This window comes from Carya illinoinensis, chromosome 2 (assembly GCF_018687715.1).
Source record: "Carya illinoinensis cultivar Pawnee chromosome 2, C.illinoinensisPawnee_v1, whole genome shotgun sequence".
Classification (NCBI taxonomy): domain Eukaryota; kingdom Viridiplantae; phylum Streptophyta; class Magnoliopsida; order Fagales; family Juglandaceae; genus Carya; species Carya illinoinensis.
In genome coordinates, this window is record NC_056753.1 from 20,378,555 (window position 1) to 20,399,479 (window position 20,925).

Consider the following 20,925-nt stretch of genomic DNA (forward strand, 5'->3'; position numbering starts at 1 on the left):
ATGTGATTATAAATTTACACATGGATTTTGATGATAACAAATGAATTCAAAGAATAAAGGAGTTTCAAGCTCAAGTTGTTCACACAATAGAATCAAACACATCAAAGAACCAAGCATGAGCAAGAAGGAAACAAGTTCACATTAAAGTCATAGAGTAATCTTGTAAATCTCTTAAAATTCGAAATTAGGATTAATGCTCAAAATTAATATTTTATCATAAAGCATTAAAATACATTTTCCACATCTGCATGAATATTTTTGAAAATTTTGAAAAATGATTGATTGTCATCTTTTGCATGTGCATGCCTTGATTAAAGGGTTGAACTTTGAAAATATTAAAGATGATTGATTGTCATCTTTCACATGTGCATATTTTATTTGAATATTTTCAAAAGTGATTGATGATTTTTTAGATTTATACAAAAGGTAGATGATTTTGTTTGAAAAATTTGAAAAATAAAGTATGCTCATTTTGTCATATACAAAAAGTAAAAGATTAGGTTTGAATTTTTTGAAAAGGAAAGTGTGCTCATTTTGTCATATGCCAAAAGTAAAAGATTATGTTTGATTTTTTTGAAAAAGTGAATGATGTTGTCTTTGACAATTGAAAAAGAAGAACCTTTTATTTGAATTTTTTGAAAAAATGAATGATGTTGTCTTTGAAATGTGAATCTTTTTAAATTTGAATATGAAGTCTCATATGCCTATAAATAGATCATTTGAGAGCTTCACATTCACAACACCAAGAGCATACAACATTCATTCAAAACTTTCATTCTCTCTTCTCTAAGCATTGAGCCTTAATCCTTGTTCATTTGGAGAGATATAGTTTGCGCTGTATTGTTCTTATTTCACTCATTGAGGAGTGTTTTCTGATAACCTACCCACTATCAGCTCTTGTATAAGAAAAAGGGTGTGTATAACCCTTATGTGTGTAGAAAGTATTCTACACGAGGAATAGTTGAATCACCACGTGTAAGGTGATTGCAAGTGTAGAGGGTGTTCTACACGGATCCTTTGTAGCGGTGTTGTTCAAAGGTGTAATAGGTTTCTATCTCCACCTGAAGGAGATTGAATAGTGAATTTTGGAATCCTCAAGCGGTAGCTTGAGGCGAGGACGTAGGCAGTGGGGCCGAATCTCGTTAACATACTGAGTTTGCTTCTCTCTTACCCTTACTCTTTATATTTATTGTTATTTCATATTTTGTTTATATTTTATATTATATATTTGATTTATAATTGTTATTTTTTTAATACAACTCAATTCACCCACCCTCTTGTGTTAGTCATCTGGGCAACAATAGTGAATATGATTCTTGACATCCTTTCTTCTCACAATCATTTGTGCTTTCTTCACCTTTTTTTTTTCTTTTCTGTGTTCCTTACCCCGATCTGACTTAGGATTTGGTTAAGCTTCTTTCATTGCGCGTGTCCTCCTTCAATTTGAATTAGGTCAAGAGAACCGTTGAAGCCGGACACCAGTGTGAGGATCGACTTAAGTATCCAAGCGAGAGATGAACTCAACCACACTGAGAGGGCTAGGAGAGACTAAGACACTTAGAAGAGATGTTCTGTCCTATATCACTAGGGTACAAACACGGAGCATCAGCTCAAGTGACTAGGCAAGAGATGGACATGATCGTGCCGAGTGGTGAGGAGAAACTGGGATACTTGGGAGAGGTGTTCCCTCCTATATCACTAGGGTGTGAGCTTGGAGCATTGTCTTAAGTGACTATGAGGGAGATGGACTCGATCACACTTGGTGTGAGGAGAGACTCAAAAATTTGGGAGAGGTGTTCCTTCCTATATCGTTGGGGTATGAGCACAGACCATCGTCTTGAGTGACTAGGTGGGAGATGGACCGATCGTGCTGGGTGGCGAGGAGAGATAGAAACATTAGGGAGAAGTGTTCCCTTCTATATCGCCAGTGTGAGAGTATGGAGCATCAGGTTAAGTGACAAGGTGGGAGATGGAATTGACCGCTATTGGTGGTGAGGAGAGACTGAGACACTTAGGAGAGATATTTCCTCCTATATTGCTAAGGTGCGAGCACGGAGTATCGGCTTAAGTGACCAGGTGGGAGATGGACTTGACTACACTGGGTGGTGAGGAGAGACTGAGACACCTGGGAAAGTTATTCCCTCCTATATCTCTGAGGCGTGAGTGTGGAGCATCAGTTTAAGTGACCAGGCAAGAGATGGACTCGATCTTGCTAGGGGGTGAGGAGAGACCGGGACACTTGAGAGTAGTGTTCCCTCATATATTGCTAGGGCATGAGAGCGAAGAATTGGCTTAAGTGATCCCTACGACACATTAGTAAAGAGAAAGCAATATAAAATTTTATTAAGAACTTTGATTTGCATGGGTAAAGGGGCATACCCCCTTTAAACAAAGTACTTCCTGAGATGCTATGTGTTCCATGGACGTGGTAGCTCATTTCCTTTGCATCTTTGAGCTAGTATGTTTCAGGTCGGTTGCAGGTTGTGACCACGTATGGTCCTTCCCACCATGGCCTGAGTTTTCCCTTTTCCTGGGAGGACATTCTTGTTTCCCTTAGCACTATGTCCCCCTCTTTGAAAGATCGATGTCTAACTCTTTGGTTGAAGTACTGTTTTTTTCTACTCTTGCATGATGCTATCCTCATATCAGCTTCTTCTCTCCTCTCCTCTACCAAGTCTAGATTCGCGTGCATGCCCTTTTCATTTGCTCTTTTGCTTAAATGCTAAACTCGGAAGCTTGGTATAGCTACCTCCACTGGGATGATCGCCTCACTCCCATATACCAATGCTGATGGGGTCTCTTCGATGGGGGTTTTCCGTCCATGCTCCCTTCTTGGTTGTCAATCTATTTTTTAGGACTTCCACCAGGGTCTTGTTGGTCGCTTCAATCTATCAGTTGGCTTGGAGATGAATATTTGGACTTTATCCCTACCTTGCTACACCAATTTCTATTATTGTCGCAGTTGAATTGTCTCCTGTTGTCTGCGATGATGACTCAGAGTATGTCGTATCGACACACCATAGCCTTCCATAGGAATTGGGTTACATTGGCGGCAGTAATCGTTGTGAAGGGCTCTGCCTCCACCCACTTTATGAAGTAGTCCACCGCCACCAAAATGAACTTCGCATTGCCTTTCCCCTCGCAGCATTTGCCCAAAAGGCCAAGGGGAAGTGATAGACGTCATCTTCTTGGGTGGGAAATGTGGAACGGGCACGTGCATTTGACACTTCTCACACTTTTGGATGAACTCCCCTGCGTACTTGAGGGCTTGGGACCAATAGTAACTGAATCTTAGTGCCTTTTCTGCTAGGATCCTGCTCGAATTATTTTCACATACCCTTTCATGTATTTTTGCCATGATGTATTGAGTCTCTTCCGAGGATATACATCGAAGGAGAGGGGAAGAGAAACCTCGCCTGTACAACTTCCCGTCTGTCAAGAAAAAGTGAGCTGCTTTGTTCTTTACTCTCATTGTCTCCTATTTCTAGATCAACAACTCTCCAGTGGTTAGAAACTGATTTATCATGTGAGCTCTCTTGAGTATGGCGTCCCCTATATGAGATTATGACCCCCATGGTCGGTACCTCTATTATCCTGGTGATTGCTTTCCATAGTAATTCCACATCATCGATGCCTGATGCAGCTCGCTCTAGCCTATCTACCTTCAGTTGTCCTTTTGGAGAATTCATTTGATGGCAAAGCTTCAAAAGTAGTCGTGCTCTTTCCAATCTCATTGCAAATAGAGCAGAAGTGGTCATGCTCTACCCAATGTTGTCCCTTTAACCTGTTTCACCACTATCTCAAAGTTTGCATTTACTTTTACATCCGTCGCTTCTAGGCCCTTGTGATGGCGAGGCCTGCCAACAAGGCACGTTGATGTTGTTAGATCAAAGTAACTTAGGTCCCACAGATAGAGCCAACTCTTAAAGCATGTTTTGTAACCACCAGCCTTGAATTGCTCAGAATGCCTATAAAAGAAAAGAATGTAGTGCTTGGGTGTGTCCGTGATATCTTCAATGCCAAAGTTAGAATACATTAAGTGTTAGGAAGAAGCAGACAAGAGTAGAGAGTGAGTTCAGAGTAATTAACCTTTTCTGATTATTGACTTTATCCGATTTATATTCCTACAGTCGGAGTTTTATCTACTTAGATTGTCATACTGCCACATTTAATGCGGTAGTCTCTTGTTGGAAATAGGATCTTCAATAGGGATCCCAAGCTAGTGTTCAACGCTGGCGCATTTAAGGCGGAATGACTTTTGCACTTCACTTGGGTTAGAGTCTTTTCCTCGTGATATTAATCCAAACCATATATGCCCGGTTTAATGCCCAGATACCCTATGGACACAAGGCCGATTGTATGGTGGCAAAACATGCCTTCCATGCATGTTTCTAAAATCATAAAAAATCTAATCTCTATCCAAAAGTTTAAGGCAAAGACCACTAATACCTAAGAGTATTTCCATCCTATACCGTAAAACCATAAATTCTCCAAATTTTGAGAAAATGTTCGGGGATTTCATTCCCAATTACTCCCCATCCAATTCTCCATTTTGGGGTAAATGGATGGGGTTGCTATAGAGAATTCTTAAATATGGAGATCTACTGTTTGTCTCCAAACCATTATTTTAAGTTTATAATTGTTTGTAGTTAAGTTTATAAAATGAGGTGAGAGAAAAAAGTAATAAGAAAGAATAAATAAATATTATTTTAATAGAATAGAGAAAGAATAGAGAATAAGATATATGAGGTTTTTGAAAAATGAGTAAAATTTAAAAAAAAAAATTAAAACATGTGATTTTTAATTAAATTATAAATTTTTTTATGAAAAATCTAATGTAAATGCTCTAAGTTAAATTTCATCCTTTTTTTTTTGTTGCGAAGGAGCAGGCTACGGGGACAGTTGGACCCAGGGGACACTGAGCTCAAGAAATGGATGGTTGGCTCTAGGACAAATGGTAATGAAAATGAATGAAGGTTGCTTTACTGTTCTGTATCATTACATTTTTGTTGTAAGGGCCCCAACAAACAACATTTTTGTTTTCTATGCATCCATCATGTCTAAGAACAAAAATTTATATTTAAAAGTACACTAATCTTCTTGTTTTGATGCCTAAATCCAACCAACTTTTTCTTTTCCTCAATAAAATCGTATGGGATGGAATAAAACGAAAAACCATTTAGATTGAAGATTTTGAAGAAAATTTCTGAATATTTTGAGTAAAAAATATGTTGGAATTGAGAAAAGTTGTAAAATCCGTAGGAAACTGTGGGCTTGTTGTGGAATTATGTGGGCAACTTGTTGCCTTTTTATTCCTTCCACAAATCATGAATTGAGCAGTACTCTATTATTTTTCTGCATATGCTTTTGCTTCTTGTCATAAGAATCATGATGAAGCCGTTAAAGTTATCAGAATCACGTGAAAATTAGCCAAAATGTAAAACGTTTTGTTTTTGAAATTATTTTGTGGAAAAGGGATCTCTCTCTCTCTCTCTCTCTCTCTGTCTGTCTGTCTCTCTCTCTCAATTAAAAGAGAATGCATCTAAGGTTAGGCTATACTCATTTAAGGGTTTTTTTTTTTTTAATTCTCAATCCAAATATCTTAACAATCATAACAAACTATTTGGTGCAATCAATGTGGAAAATCATATATTAGAAACCATATTTGTATGTATGTCCATAGTTAAGATGCTTACCGCATGTATCACAAATGAAATATTGTTTTTCTTCTCAAATTGTTATCCTTAATCATATCAATTGACTCGACACATCTCAACTCATCTCAAACTAATCATTGAAAAGATTCACTACTTTGTCAATTTATCATAAAAAAGTTAAACTCATTTTAACCTATTTCGTACATTTCAATCTAAAAAGTTAAATTCATTTTAACGTAAAAAAATTAAACTCATCTCAATATAACCCACCAAATATTTTTATTCACAACTCAATTCAACTAAATTCAACATTGAAACATAGCCGGCCTCCATATACATTCATATTTTACTTCTTTTCAACCCCTTTTTATGATAGCTCGTTAACTTTTAATCCTATTCGTAATATGATTATGAAATTTAATGAAAATAGAATTCTTCCATTAGTAATGGCACTATAGAGGAAATGAGACAAAACGTTATAGAGGAGAGAAAGACAACTTTCCTAACATTTAAAATTATAAATTGTGTAATATTTATTTACACAGCCTTTCAAATTGTTCTAAACTTGGAAGGGGTGACTCAATACAAGTTTCGTTATTGCTTCAACTATTATATATGTTACAGATTTTTAAACATGTATGTAATTTGAAAAGAAGTGTTAGATCTATGTATAAATCTTACACAATGAAGATGTCTGAGGGGCCGTTCGGATTGAAAAACTATCTTATCTAACTTCATTATTACAATTTTTTTAAATTTTCACACAAAATATAATAAACAATTCAATATTTTTAAATCTCAATTCAACTTTTCAAATCTCAAAATATTAATAATATTTAAAAATAATATTTTAATAATATTTTATTTAAATTTCATCTAAAACCATCTCATTTTATATCATTTCATTATCCAAACAATCTGTAAATGTAATATGTTAGATATGTTTTACAATATATATTTTTTTACAATATGATAATTACATTGAACCGTCAATGTATAAATTTTCTCAGGTAAGTTTGTATTCTCTTATTTTTAGAACACTCTCAACGAATAATGTAAAACCACCGTTTTTTGTATAATTTGAATAGGTGAAGTCTAAAAGTAGCATCCAATGGCAATGGATGTTTTATTCCATCTGCATTTTCCAATTATCTACAGTATTACCACTACATCTAGCGGTAACTGTTCAGTGGTAAAATTTTTTTAATCATCTTTCTCATCTGTGTACTTTCCCTTTCCCTACCATGTAAAGACTAAATCATTTCTCTCTCATAGATGAATAAAAAAGATTAAAAAGTATAATATTTAAATGATGTAAAAAAAATAGATAAGCTAAAATATAATATATTGTAAAAATTAGTATCTAAAATAGAAAAAAATAAATTTTAGTGATATATTTTAAAAGATAAGATGAAAAATATATTAGGAGCCCTCTTAAGGGCAAATTTGACGCTTCAATGTTATATATTTTACTCTTTCTCCCCTTCCCCTGCCCATGTTCGTACTTTTCCTCTTTTGCGAAACCGTGTCCATTTGAAGTTCTCATAAGTTGTGTCCATGCGAGGACAAAAGCCCATAAGCTACTACAGCTACTACGCAGGGAAATATGAAGGGGAAAACTGAAATTCTTGAAAGTGTTGGGGTCAACTAATCTGTTTTATTAAAGATATTTATGATGAAAGTGTTGGGGTCAAACTAAAAATTCTCATCATTATAATTTTTTTAAATTTTTACATAAAATATAATAAACAATTTAATTTTTTTAAATCTTAATTTAATTTTTTCAAATTTTAAAATAATAATAATATTAAAAAATAATATTTTATCTAACTTTCAACTTTCATATTTAATTAAAAATTCTCATATTAACATCTAAACCTAAATCACTTTACATCCTTAATATTTATTTACCAACTTGCAATTGGTATAAAATCCGAACCCAAAAACACCTTTACACCGAGAGTCATTTTACTCATCATTTATACACTACACACAATACTTAATTTTTAATTATTTTATTTTATTTTTGCTAAACTAAAAGATTATTCTACTTATCATCTATACATCACATATTTGATAAGGAAAAAAAAAAAAAAAAAAATCATGTGTGATGTAAGATGTAGAAATGATGCGTAGAATTTTTCTTAAACAGATGTGCATTGATAGCAATAGATAGATCTACTGACATGCCAGATCTTCACAAAAAGAAAGAACTTTTAGAGCATATTTTATATTTAAAAAAGATATTTGGCAGCCAACAATTGCATTATGGCCAAGCCACAACATGAGACCAACGGATACCTGCATTTTCTTTATTTCATGTTGAGAAAACTAAACAATGAAAATGAACTCAAAAAGAAAAAAGTATACATGGTGTGGATTTCCTTTTGTTGTCTTTTTAGTTCAGAATTTTGCTTCACTTAGAAATCAGTATACTTGATATTGGGAGAATTGTATCCATCAAAGGCAATAAACTTATTTCCAAATCTTCACAGATTTGTCATGACTGGCCGAGGCAACCATCCCTGTTACCGGTGACTGTGCCAAAGCCGATATCACACACTCATGAGCTGGAATTGTCATACACTTATTCACGGCCATGTTCCAAAGTTCCAAAGACTGCAATTAATGGAAATTTCCCAACATTAGCAACATTTGATGGAAATCAGCTCAAGATCTAAGTTGTTTGACAGTTTTAGCTTCAGATAATTGGGGTTTCCCCTAGGCGATGGCTTTTAGATATCCCAGAGTTGGCAAATTAGGCTGCTGTCTTGTATCATATAGCAGTAGATTCCAGAACCATCCTACAGAGATACTCAGGACAAATGCAATCCATCATCACAATGGTAGGCATTCTTATTTGGTAAAAGTGCCGGATGTTCCTTTTTGGTAAGTAAAGTGATGGCTTAAAAAAAGTATAATGTTGGTTAAAAAAAACCCTTCTCAAGGAATGGCAATTCAAGGGTCACATAAAGAAATCTTGAACATTTAGGTTGCATATGGATATCCCTTGAATATGAAACCATTTTCTTTTGTCGATTGGTAAAATTTATAAGGCGTTGATAACAGTGATAATGGCAATAACAAAGCAAATATCACCTGGTAGCCTCCTATGACCAAGAGAGTGGAGTAGCTTGGGTGGAAAACACAAGAATGAAACATGTTTCCACTGGAACTGAGCTCGTGAATGCACTCTCCAGAGGCTAATGCCCACACTCTGATAGACTCATGACTCACGGTTGCTAAATAATCTCCACTCGTGTCCCAACAGACAGAGAGCACTTCTGTTGAGTGCCCCTGAAGTTCAACAGACAAAGCATTATAATTAGTATCTGCAGATTAGAATGTGTAATGCAATTTATTTAATAGTGATTTATTCAACAAGACAGAGAGTTCCAATGGTTTCCTTCAAATTTTCCTGAATTTAACAATGATATCATACTTGTAATGAGTGTGTCAGCCTATCAGTCTCGACATCAAAGATGGACACAACATTCTCTGTTGCCGCAGCCAGAAGTTGTCCAATTCTAGGCTGAAATCTCACCTGTGTGGAGCCTCCCTGCTCATTAAAGTATTGAGGATCAGAAGGCAATGTACAAAATCCAACAAAGCTTCAAAACTTACATAGAACAGAATTAAAAAAAAAAAAAGGTTCCAAAACTAGCCTTGGAAACACGGGTTGAAGAATACTGCTTAACTTTCCAGAAACGAATCTCGCTGTTAGCCTCGCAAGAGCAGAAAAGGTCATTCTTCTTAGGGTGAAAATCAAGGGATGTAACATGCGAGGTGTGCCCATGAAATTCCTGCAAGCAATAGTTTGGCTGCAAAAATAAACTAAATTAAGCACAATAAGTACACCGGAATCTTCACCACTAATAAAAATGCCACAATGTGTATGGCAAGACGCGACTCTACATAACAAAGAAATTAATTTGAACACCACCAATTACGTAACCATCTTCAGAGACATGGGCAGTACAAATTTGAGAACACAAAAGACCAGTGCTTCATTATCAGCTCACTTTATTTTTGTGAAAGTCAATTTCCATGAGGTGGGAACAAATAGAAGAAGGTAAAAGTAGAAACAAGGTGGTACTTTTCATAAAAGTAATAATTCCCAGCTAAAAACAAGAGGTGCAACCAAGTACAGGGGAAGTATGCCAACAAAAAAACATAAAAGTCTTAGCATCTGAAGTTTCATGGATCCAAGAATTCAATTGAAGTAAAAAGTGCAGCAACCAGTTGCACCCATCATACTTAGTATTACTAAAATAACAAAACTATGAGGGGAGAACATAAATTTTCTTGTCAAATTCCTGACCTAGCGTTTAATAAGAAAGAGATGAAATGTGGAATTTACTTTTGCAGCATCCCAGAGTCGCACAGTTTTATCAAATGAAGAAGTTGCCAGCTGAGTTGAATTTGGTCTGAAGCGAACATCAGTAATTATCAAAGTGTGTTCTTCTGGAGTGCTATCAGTCTGCAGCGTCTCCATGTTCCAGAGAACAACCTACTAACATAAAAAACAGTAAGCATATACATCTCACTGATCCTACCATCACAGTAAACCCATCTTCAGGGGAAATCAATGTTTAGCAAAAGAAGAAAGAAAATGCATATTTAGATACAACTAGCTCTTCTGAGTAGCATCTAATGTGAGCCTATAACAAGTATAATCATGCCAGCTTCAAACAAAAACTCCAAAAACCAACGAGTCAGAAAATGGCAAAATCATGAAATTTTCTAAAATTAGTAAACACTGTCAGCAAGGGAAACCCAGGTGGATGAAATTTGAACTTTCAACCATTGGTTTCCAGTTTCTTCCTGTCCATTTAAATCTTTTCTAATCCATTGCACAAGATAGAATATCTTTTATCTTGGAAAATTTTCTTTATTATGAAATATAAATTTGATTTAAACCATGTGAGGAAAGATAAATGCAGAAAATGCTTAATAAATCCTTTTTTATATTTGATAAAATTTTCTGGCTGTGCTGTGTGTCCCAATCTTTGATGCGAGCATTTGTCACTGGTTTTGAAATGCCTTCCACTTGAATGGCTTCGTTAATATATCTCGTGAATCACGATGTGGAATGCAAGAAGCATAATCTTGACTCAGAGCATTTTGTACAAGTTGCATCTCCCATATAAAAGCTAGCCATCTCAAACAGGAAAGTTGATTAGAACCACTCATACAACAGGGAAAGGGACAACTATGATGAAGAAACTCAACATGATGACATCATACAGAGCTATGTTTGTGGTTAGAGCCACTGCTAAAAAAAGAGAGGAACAACTATGATGAAGAAACTCAACATCATGATATCATGCAGAACTATTTTTTTATCTGACAGGACAGGCACTGAAAACCCCAAAGTAATTAAAGCATGGGGAGCAGTGTTTGAATTTCACCTTTTGCTAGATGTCTTCCACAATACCTATACTTGACATACTAGAAGAGAAACGACAAGTTTTCCCTGTGTTAAAAAACAGCCAAATTCACAGTGGAATCTTAAATTCATAAATTTTCTGAATAACCTGAATTAATAGTTTTGCCAAAAACTACATCGTAACAAAAGCTTTGATGCCTTGCACATACCAAATAGATATATAAAGACATTGATTGCATCACAGAATGATGGCGATAAAGGACGACAACGAACAAAAGGACTTAAGATATTGATTTTATTAAAGTCAATGAGAAATCAGAACACTAGACAGAAGTTCTTTGAACTTTCATTAGTAGTGTAGGAGAATTAATTGATCTGCAATTCCTAAATCAAAAGATTCTAGACAAACAGACTGGAATATATTAAAAAATATATATATATATTAAGATTTTCACTAATGTAGCCTGTTCAAAATATGGGATTCATGCCTTGCCTGCTACAATGCATTATACCTTCTTGTCATGCCCGGCACTGGCTAAAAACTTCCCATCTGAAGAGAAATGACAGCAGACAACTTTGCTATTGCTTTTACGTATGGAACTAACTTCGTTGAAGGAAAAACCTAATGTGGAGAGAGAAAGCTTTAGTTGCAATCATATTGAACAATCATCATTGCCCAACCCATGAGATCATTGACTACCTTTTGAAGTCTCAGCAGCTTGCTCAGCAGAGTTCCGTTTCAATGCACCAAATAAATCCCTTACATCTCCATCATCATTAGAGAGGAAAGATTCCACATTATCTTCTAAAGAACCAACATCTCCAAAAGGTTCAATGTCTTCCTGCAATTCAAGACAAAGTCATCAACAGGCCTTGATTTATAATGTGCTGTATTTAGCTGAACTAAGAGATGCATAAGAGCATATTACAACTAAATAAGTGCAACATATATCCATGGAAGCCTTCAACCTTAAGCAAGGATCTCCAAGCATGCTTATCTAACACATGATCCATATGATTAACATGAGTAGCGGTAATACATGGAACAAACTAGCTATGAAGTGCGTTCTGGAACAAAGTACCCCAAATTTAGAGATGTGCAATCCAGACTACAGATCCTAAATGAATTGTAATCTTATTACAAGTGTATGATTACAGGATGGAAGATCCCAACACAGTATCGGCTCCATCATAATCAACTAATTCAGACCATCATGTTTAGATAATATTACTGGCACCCTATAATTCACACACAATCTCCAATTAGCCAACTCATTATGATAATGGTGATGGTCTAAATCATCTCTATGGTCTTAACAACTTGATACCTAAGGCTTAACATATTAGCTTAAAGTGCAAGGAACATGCACGTGTAAAACTTTTCTACCAGTTGTGTAAGTTATGCAGATTACAATTTCTCAAAAGATAATATACCAGCTGGTTTGTGGATGATGCAAGACCACCTGCCCCATCTGCACCATACATCATTAAACCTTTTGACACACTACCAACATTCTGCAGATTACCCGCCATTGCAACTCCATCACCAGGAGTATGAGTAGATGGAGTTGACGGCTGAGAGTTTGGTGAAGGACCAAGTGTGTTTCCCGTGCCAGTACTGTTGGCAGCTCCAGAAGATGAAGGCCCTTTCCTTTTTCGGCTACTCTATTACAGCATAAACAACCAAGTTACTAACTTGCAAGAAATAATCCAATAAACTATCAAGAATTGATTGCGCCTCCAGTTCCAAGAAGTTTTTGAAGATAGCAAACAAATGGACGTAGCAGTAGAAAAACATTCTTTATGGCATTATGTCAATATAAGTGAGCAAAACCTGCTGCAGTTGCTGTGGATGCAAAGGATCTGGTTGTTGAGATGAACTCTGCTGCATCTGTGGCATGTTCATCTGCTTAGAACATGCCAACGGTTCAGAAAAATGTTACCAGAGAGCTCACTGGATAATCTTAAACAACAATACAAAAATGAAAATACTTTCAAAAACATTAAAGTATGCTGCGATAATCCCTTTTCTTTACTTAAATAAAATTTTATAAAATTTTACATAGACCTAAATGAAACATCAGTAAACATGTGGGTATTATCATAGATGATTAGCAATGTCTTTGGTGATACTAGAGATGGTATTCAGATAATTCCTTTTCTATTCATGCCAGTGCTGCAATAGAGAAAATTATATCAGCAAAAGATCCTCACTAGCGAGTAACTAAGATTATAGTCACACTTGTGGAGCATGATACAAATAAGGTTGCTAGGATATATGTACTCAATAATATAGAAGATTCTTAATGAGTTAGGAGTCCTTTAGAAATCCTTTTTGAGATCAGCACCATATTCCTAATTAATTCTAGTCAAAACTTATTGTAATTATTCTGAAAGTTCTGTGATTTCCAGCAATTGCAATTAGACCTGAAAACCCCAATTTGTTTAAAGAATTTCACCTTTTCCTAATTTAATACAGACCCCAATTTGTTTAAAGAACAATGCTAGATATGAAATAGCCAATTTCACAAGCAGCAAGGACGGTTTCAGCAGATAATGGAAGACCAATGCTTGATCAACTGAGCATAATCAAAACACAAAGTCTTTCAATTAATAAGGTCCAAGTCACCCCAAGGACAGAATCAATCTTCATACATCAAAAGAACCATTCAACATCAGATTGAGATAAATTAAATGAAAAGAAAGGAATTATAAATCACGCAATAAAGGATATGCAGAAGTAAGCATGTATCATAAGGCTACCATATTATGACAAGAGCGGGAGTGAAAAGCTTGCCTTTGATGAAGTTGATTGCATTGGAGAACCTATGGATCCATCATTTCCAATTTGTTGGCCATCTTTCGCATTCATAGAGCCCCTAGACAATCCTCTAAACCTTTGAGGATCCATATCTCCATATATAGGTGAACTACCAAGAGTTCCTTGTGCTTGCACCTGTGCTAAGAGTTGTTGCTGTGGCAACAGCTGAAACTGATTGGCATTCTGTAGGAAAGGCTTTTGAACTTGTGCACCTAAACCTGGCCGAATTTGGTCAATCCCCTGAATATTTTGACAAATGCCTCAGTAAGGAACTTGGAATTGAGGGGATAATTTTTCCCATAATTCTCACATACACGTACTACAGTGTATAACTTACTGTTAAAGGCCACCCCTTCAATGGAAGGCTACCAACTCCAGGATTCAACCCTAAAAAAGCAAAGACAGCAAAGAATAAAAAAATTACTCACAGCATGACTTAAGAGTTGGTGGGTGCTGATTTAGTTGCAGTGGGTAGAAAAGCCGCATTGTTACCACAGATATTTTGGTAAGCCACATTCATGCATTTTTTGTGATTCATGTGATGTCATCTATTTCCCGAAAGGAGTTATATTTGCTTGTAGCAAGGGATTCATACAGACCTCTAAACATCAGGCTCCATGGAAATAAAAAGGCATGCTTTTCTATCTTTTATTTTGACTTGAGGTAAGTGAAATGAAAAAATATAATTTTTTATTTTATTTTATTTTTTTATTTTTTTATTTTTTTATCTTTAGAAAAGAGCAGAGAGGTCTTCCCTAGTGCATGAAAACTATACAAGAGAGCTTCCTATTCAAGAGAAAAAAAGACCTGCAGTTCAAAAAATCAGAAAAAGTGGAATAAAGCAAACTATTATGTGTAAAGGCAGTAAAAAACATTCTTTCAGCTCTACTGCCGAAGTTTCTCCATCTTCAAAGGTTTGTGCATTCCTTTCTCTCTAAATACACCAGATTAAGAATAAAGGAGCCAACCTCCAAACTTCTAAGATGTTGCTATTCATAATCCAAATCAACAACAAAAAAGTTAAAGAGCAAACTCCATACACGAAGGTGATCCATAGACTCCCTACCCTTCTTAGACATATAATACCAATCCACCACAATGACATTCTACTTCCCAAAATAAAGCAACATGAAGCCTGAGAAAACATAAGACAAAAATAAAAACGATATGAATAAAACTGAAAAGTTTATGGTAAACCCTTCAAGGAAATCTTTAATTTTTTTTTTTTTTTCTTTTAAATACCAGAGGAGAAAAATGTATATGAGCTATGAGGCACAATTGGAGAAGATAAACACATTTAAGAAATGAATCCCAGGAAGAAGAAAATGTAGAGGAGTCAAGTTCAAAAGCTATAGATTCAAAGCTTTCGATTCACCACAAAAAATATTTATAGAACAAGGGCGAGGACAGTAGTAATATACAGGGGTTGAGGAGCTAACAAGATTAATAAAAATAAAAAAAAACTTCTTTGACAAGCACCAATTTTTTTTTTAAGTCAAGACTTTAGAAGGTTATGTAAGATGAATCCGGATTGATAAAGTCCAAAGTACACAACAATTCCACTACAATAAAAGATCCACACTGGACATTATGACACTGCCCTCCATGCAAAAGATCTATTTAAATCAATGTTCTGATGCTAACTCTTTAAAAGATTGGTAAAAAAATTTACACAACACATTAGATTAATCAAACAATGTAAATTACAACCCTATCTGGATATGCCTTCTTTGCTTATGAGCAATTTAATAAGGATCCATCCTTGTATTTCCCGATCTACATTGCCGAGAAACCAACAACTTGGGATAGGTTGAATACTTGAATCTGTTTTTCTTTTTTCCAGTTTACTGATGGATGAACATTGAACCTGTAATCTATCCAACACCACCCCCATTCCTTACTACTTGCGCCAAGGCTCATAACTTCTCATATAAAAATTACTAAAGATGCACAACTGTCTCCTGGAAAAAAAAGCCACTTCAAGCGTGCCTTAAGGTGACCGAGGTTCAGTGATCTCCATAAACCTTAAGAAACTTCAAGAGATTTACCTCAAAGAGCTTGGTGCTGGAAAGGTTTTGTTAAAAATCATCTGACACCAAACAATCCATGTGCACAGCATGTAAACTCTCAATTTTGGAAAAGGGCATGATTGAATCTATTTCCCAATCCTCAAAAGTCAGCCAAACATAGGATACGATTGAAAAGATTCCCTAAGCAATCCATACAACTGACCACTTATTATTATTATTATTGGCACCAGGCATCCGAGAACAAAGTCTCAACTAATCCCGGGGATGCGCAAACCCTCGGCAATGAGTTTCCTGCAAGTGCACCTCAGGTAATATGGGAAGTTTCCCTAGTCTGATGGCCCCTAGAAATTGTTTGCACCCAAGAGGATTCGAACCTTAGATCTAAGGAAGCATAGCACCAACACCAAGGCATTTACCACTTGAGCCAACCCCTAGTGGTTCATACAACTGACCTCTTTAGATTGTTTATTTTATGCAATGCTATATAAATGCTAACCGTCAAAGGCACTCTTAACTCACTGTGAAACCAGAATAGTAAAAAGTGAAACAAATTGACCAAAAAGACTATAAATGCACTCTGATAAGCAGTTCAAATGTATATTACATTTATCTTCCTGTAGTTTTTATTTTTTTAACAGTTTCTTGAAGGTCCCTGTTCATCACCTTTTTGGGGGATTTGGTTTCTTGATCAACTGGATATACTTTCTATAATATAACATGCAATCTTACACTTTTTGTTTCCAAAATACTGCACAAACATTGCTCACTATCACGTGAGCCAGGAATGGCATATTATGCATGCCTTTCGACTTGTTTATATATACAAGATGAAAAAGGTATACAAAAATGAAATGATACCTTAGTTAGATCTGTTTACAGCAACACCATGAAATTAGAAATGCACAGAAAAATAGTGATGCAACCTTTAATTAAAAACTAAAGCCTATAAATACCAAACTCAAAGACTATTTTTAAAATTTAAAAAAAGAATCATTGGGGTATCCGTTGTGAAACATACTGCTTCAATCTTTGCCCCCTTGTGAATACTCAAATCCACATAAAATTACGTTTTTCATTCTTTTTGGTAGAGCCAACCTGGATGCTAATTCACTATAAACAGAAATCGTACCTGCATTTCCTATTCCAGGTTTTGACTGCATGATTCCCTGCGCATACATCGAAGAAGAATCCATAGGTAAGGATCTCTGATTAGCAGCCATGTTAACTTCACTTTTGATATCCTGCAGGAACAAAAAGAATCAATAGTTTAACCTTGTTGCAATAGAACAAAAACGGAATAATGCAGTGCTTAGCATCATGTTTTCAAGTCATTACGGTGTTATGTTGACTTCGTGCCTGGATTTGCTGTAATGCTGCAGTCACACTTCCAGAGTTTCCTTGGACCAACTGACTGTCTCAGAAAGATAAGCCAGGAGATATTCAGCTACCCACAAATAAAATATCAGATGGATATAGTTAAATAAAATCTAAAGGCAAGTCTACCCAGGATGATTAGTAGTTGATTTCAAAAGGGCCATCCTAGCATCAAGAAGTGGTTGGGATGTCTCTGATTCCATTGGATTGCTATGCTTCATGCGTTCCTCATACATCTTGGCTGCCAATGCACTTGCAGTAGACTGGCCAAGAACTCCTTCAGGGTTTACAGAATTCACTGGACTGCCCAGGGGAGGATGATTAGGATCCCTTCGTTGCATCTGAGCCTGACGCATTAGTTGAAACTGCTGCATTTGCAGTTGCTGCTGTTCTTTTGCTTTAATTTGTTGTGCCTGCAAACCATTAACATGGGAGGGAATGGGAAAAATAAATGAGGGATTATCATCAGATGAAGAATCAAGCTAGCGGGTTAAAAATGAGCATAAATTTGAAGATCCACCTCTATGTAAGCTGCAGCAGGCTCCGAATGTTTTTCATTGGTCCTAGCGATAAAAATGTCCCAGAAAACAGACCACCATTCAAAAAGAAACCCACCAGGAGCATCAATTGCTGCATGTGTAGGCTAATAGTTATATACACTAATAATCCGACCACCAAATTTCCAAACCAATTTTAAATTCAACCCAAATGAGGATCATGAGATCAAATCTTCTTCATATTCATTCAGGTAAAGAAACATTACTTTTTGTTTTTGATAAGTTTTCATTAAGGTTATAAAAGTGAGATTTTTCTTTACTTACCCAAAAAGTTTTTTTTGCAAGTATCGCGTCATTTTAAACGCAAAAAAATGTTTTCATTCAGGTCAAAATCTAAATTAAGAAATAGAGAGGAAAACTATAAATTAGAAGAAAAAAATATATCACGAAATTTTAAGGAATATCCAGTACGAGTAAAACTGTATATTACCTACAGGGTCCGGTGCAACCTTCCCTTCAGTCATGAAGGATTTCGCTGTGGCATGCAATTTTTTCTTCACCAAGTAATCATATATATAAACATCAAGCCTGGAGTTATTTGGCCAAAGTTAGAAAAGATTATAAGAAACCATTATCATAAACGTAGCAACAATAACATACGCAACATATAGCAGAATAGAATAGAAAGCAAATGATTTTACATTTTATCTGCTTCCCAATTGCTCTGCGCCATTGCTTCTATTCCAAAAGAAGCCCGAACTGCAGAGAACCAAAGAGATCCAAATTCAAATCCTCAATTACCGCCTCTCATTATCCCAGAACCAAAAAATATGAACCCACAAAATATGGACAAAATATAAAAGGAGGAAGTAAATTGGATTAAGAGTGAATTGACGGGAACTAACCTCAAAGTCAACTGAGAAAAATAGATCAAAGCCTACATTAACAGCCGAAAATTTGCGCAGCAACGATCACCACTGTCAAAACATTCATATCAGAATTATAACAAAATCAACGAAATACTAATCATTGACGAAGAAAAATTCGATAAATAACAAAATTGTTGTAACACCCGAATTTGGAACCTGTATCTTGGAAATCGGTAATTCAAAACTTGAAAGAAAGAATGAAAAGGTCTGTTCTTGATCGGAGGGGTATGAAGTTGGCGACGGTGAATAAATTAAGTTAAAATACAACGAGGAAGTTTAACAGAGAGAGAAGAGTTCCAATCAGAGCAGGGTACGACGAACCACAACAGCTGCGGAGTCCGAGGCTGAGGCTCGGAGCCCTGGTACGGGTTTTTCTAAGCGACTGATCTTGTGTGGTCAATAAAATTGGACAGACGGGCCGACGGCCGAGAGGGAGCCCAACTCTTTTTTTGCCACGTCATATGGGCCCTACAGAATGGTTGGGTCATGTGATCATGGACTTGGAACGGGATTGGGTTGGGCTCACGTTTTAAAATAGTGTAGACCTTGACATTTATTATTTATCTTTTTACAGTCTACTATAATATTTTAAAATTAAAAATATTTAGGCTATATTTGGGTAGTGAGGTAATATCAAATATTTTATAAATAGTAATTAAAAATAATAATAAAATATTAAATAGTTATGAATAGTAATAAAAAATAATAAAAAGTAGATAAAAAATAATAATAAAATATTAAATAGTAGTAGAATATTTTCAGAATATTTTAATACCCAAACTAGCCATTAGTCTATAAATAAATTTTACAAAAATAAATTTATAAATTAATACGATGCATCGCGTTATAAAGTTTATTTTATTACTAGGTTAAAGCAACGTGCAATGCACGTTTGTCTAGTTAGATCAAACTTCACGGTATTATTTTGTAATTTTTAAATTGTAAAATTTAAATAATGTCCTTTCTTGATATTAATAATTATTTTTACATTTGAATTACACTCTAGTTTAAATTATTTTATTGTTGGGGGTTTTGATTATTTTATTTTATTAATATTTAATTGTAATGTTTTTATTTGATTTTTGTTGATTTTTATTTTGCCTTTTTACTTTGTTGAATTTCTAATTTCAGGTGGGTTTTGTTCTAATGGGATTTTCTTTGTTTTTGGGCCGAATTCCTTTAGTTTTCGGGCCCAGCCCGTATGCCTTAAGCCCATCCCCCTTTCTCCCCCAAAATGACGCCGTTTGCTCTCCAGCCCTTAGGGCTCTGTTTTCCTTCTGCTAACCTCATTTTCTCAATCTGATGTTTTATAATAGAATTATTTCTCAGGGTTAATTCTTTGAAACAGTTCGAAGCCGATGACCCTCTTTCTAGGATGTTATGGACATCTCCAGATCTCTATAGGGATCTTCTTCTGCTCCACAATCAGATCTCCTTCTTCGTTCTGGAGAATTTGTACGACACTTCCGTTTATAGCAAGTACAGCGAGCCATTGCCCTTTCTTGCTATGCAATTCTTCAACAACGTAATGTATCGGCCTCAGGAAGTTTTAGATGGATATCGCAATTACAAGAGAGCTGTGCATTTACTGGACTTGGTTCGATTAAGTTATCTCCCACGCGAACAAGAGCAGCAACAGAAGAAGGGTAGCGTACGAGACCTCTGAATTATTCCCTGTGTCTCAAAGCTCCTCCGCTCGGGAATTAAGGTCAATCTGGTCAAAGAGAGCAGCTTCTTATCGGTGAGATTCAAACACAGAGTGATTGAGATGCACGGCATAAGCATCGATGATTTCATGGTCAGTTTCTTGATTAACTGCATCGTATTCGGGGCTTGTGATTTTGCAAAGCAGAGATAAATCTTGTGGCTAGCGAATTTCTGAGGATGTGCTTTTCTGATTAGGGGGATGGAATCGCATTCGGTTTGCTGCTTCTTCTTCCTTTTTACATTTATATTATATCTTGTTTTAAGTTATAATTAGATAATGGAATTACACAAATAACCACAAACGGTGGTCTAACTGCTGCTTAACGGGAAGAAAAAAATTAACGGCAAAACAACATTTTCTGTTAAAACAAGAAATTCCGTTTGACACTTTATATATATAGAAGATATAAGTAGATTTGACATCTCGTCATATATATTTATAAATTTACTTTTATTAAATTGGAAGGGATGTTTCTGTGATTTGTACCCTACACTACGTGTAATTAATATAATGTGCATTA

At 35.5% G+C, this 20,925-nt stretch overlaps 1 protein-coding gene across 1 annotated transcript; it reads right to left on the reverse strand.

Moving 5' to 3' along the window:
• Window positions 1-7,853: 7,853 nt before the first annotated feature.
• LOC122300286 (transcriptional corepressor LEUNIG_HOMOLOG-like) lies at window positions 7,854-19,019 on the reverse strand. Its single transcript, XM_043110811.1, has 19 exons — window positions 18,854-19,019; window positions 18,674-18,745; window positions 18,470-18,527; window positions 18,259-18,356; window positions 17,792-17,901; window positions 17,401-17,684; window positions 17,233-17,308; window positions 17,027-17,138; window positions 14,205-14,254; window positions 13,844-14,107; window positions 12,881-12,952; window positions 12,481-12,711; window positions 11,747-11,888; window positions 11,559-11,668; window positions 10,018-10,167; window positions 9,323-9,478; window positions 9,100-9,216; window positions 8,757-8,954; window positions 7,854-8,276 (listed from the first exon to the last, which is right to left on the reverse strand). The coding sequence occupies exons 3-19, from the start codon at window positions 18,499-18,501 to the stop codon at window positions 8,133-8,135; spliced, it is 2,346 nt and encodes a 781-aa protein (XP_042966745.1). The 5' UTR covers window positions 18,502-18,527; window positions 18,674-18,745; window positions 18,854-19,019; the 3' UTR covers window positions 7,854-8,132.
• Between the last annotated feature and the right edge of the window lie 1,906 nt (window positions 19,020-20,925).

Coding starts and splice junctions, on each gene's coding strand:
- LOC122300286 (XM_043110811.1), bottom strand. CDS start 18,501: ATGGCGCAGAGCAATTGGGAAGCAGATAAAAT. Junction 17,309..17,400: donor TCAACTACTAATCATCCTGG/GTAGACTTGCCT, acceptor TTTCTGAGACAG/TCAGTTGGTCCAAGGAAACT. Junction 9,217..9,322: donor CTTCAACCCGTGTTTCCAAG/GCTAGTTTTGGA, acceptor TTTAATGAGCAG/GGAGGCTCCACACAGGTGAG.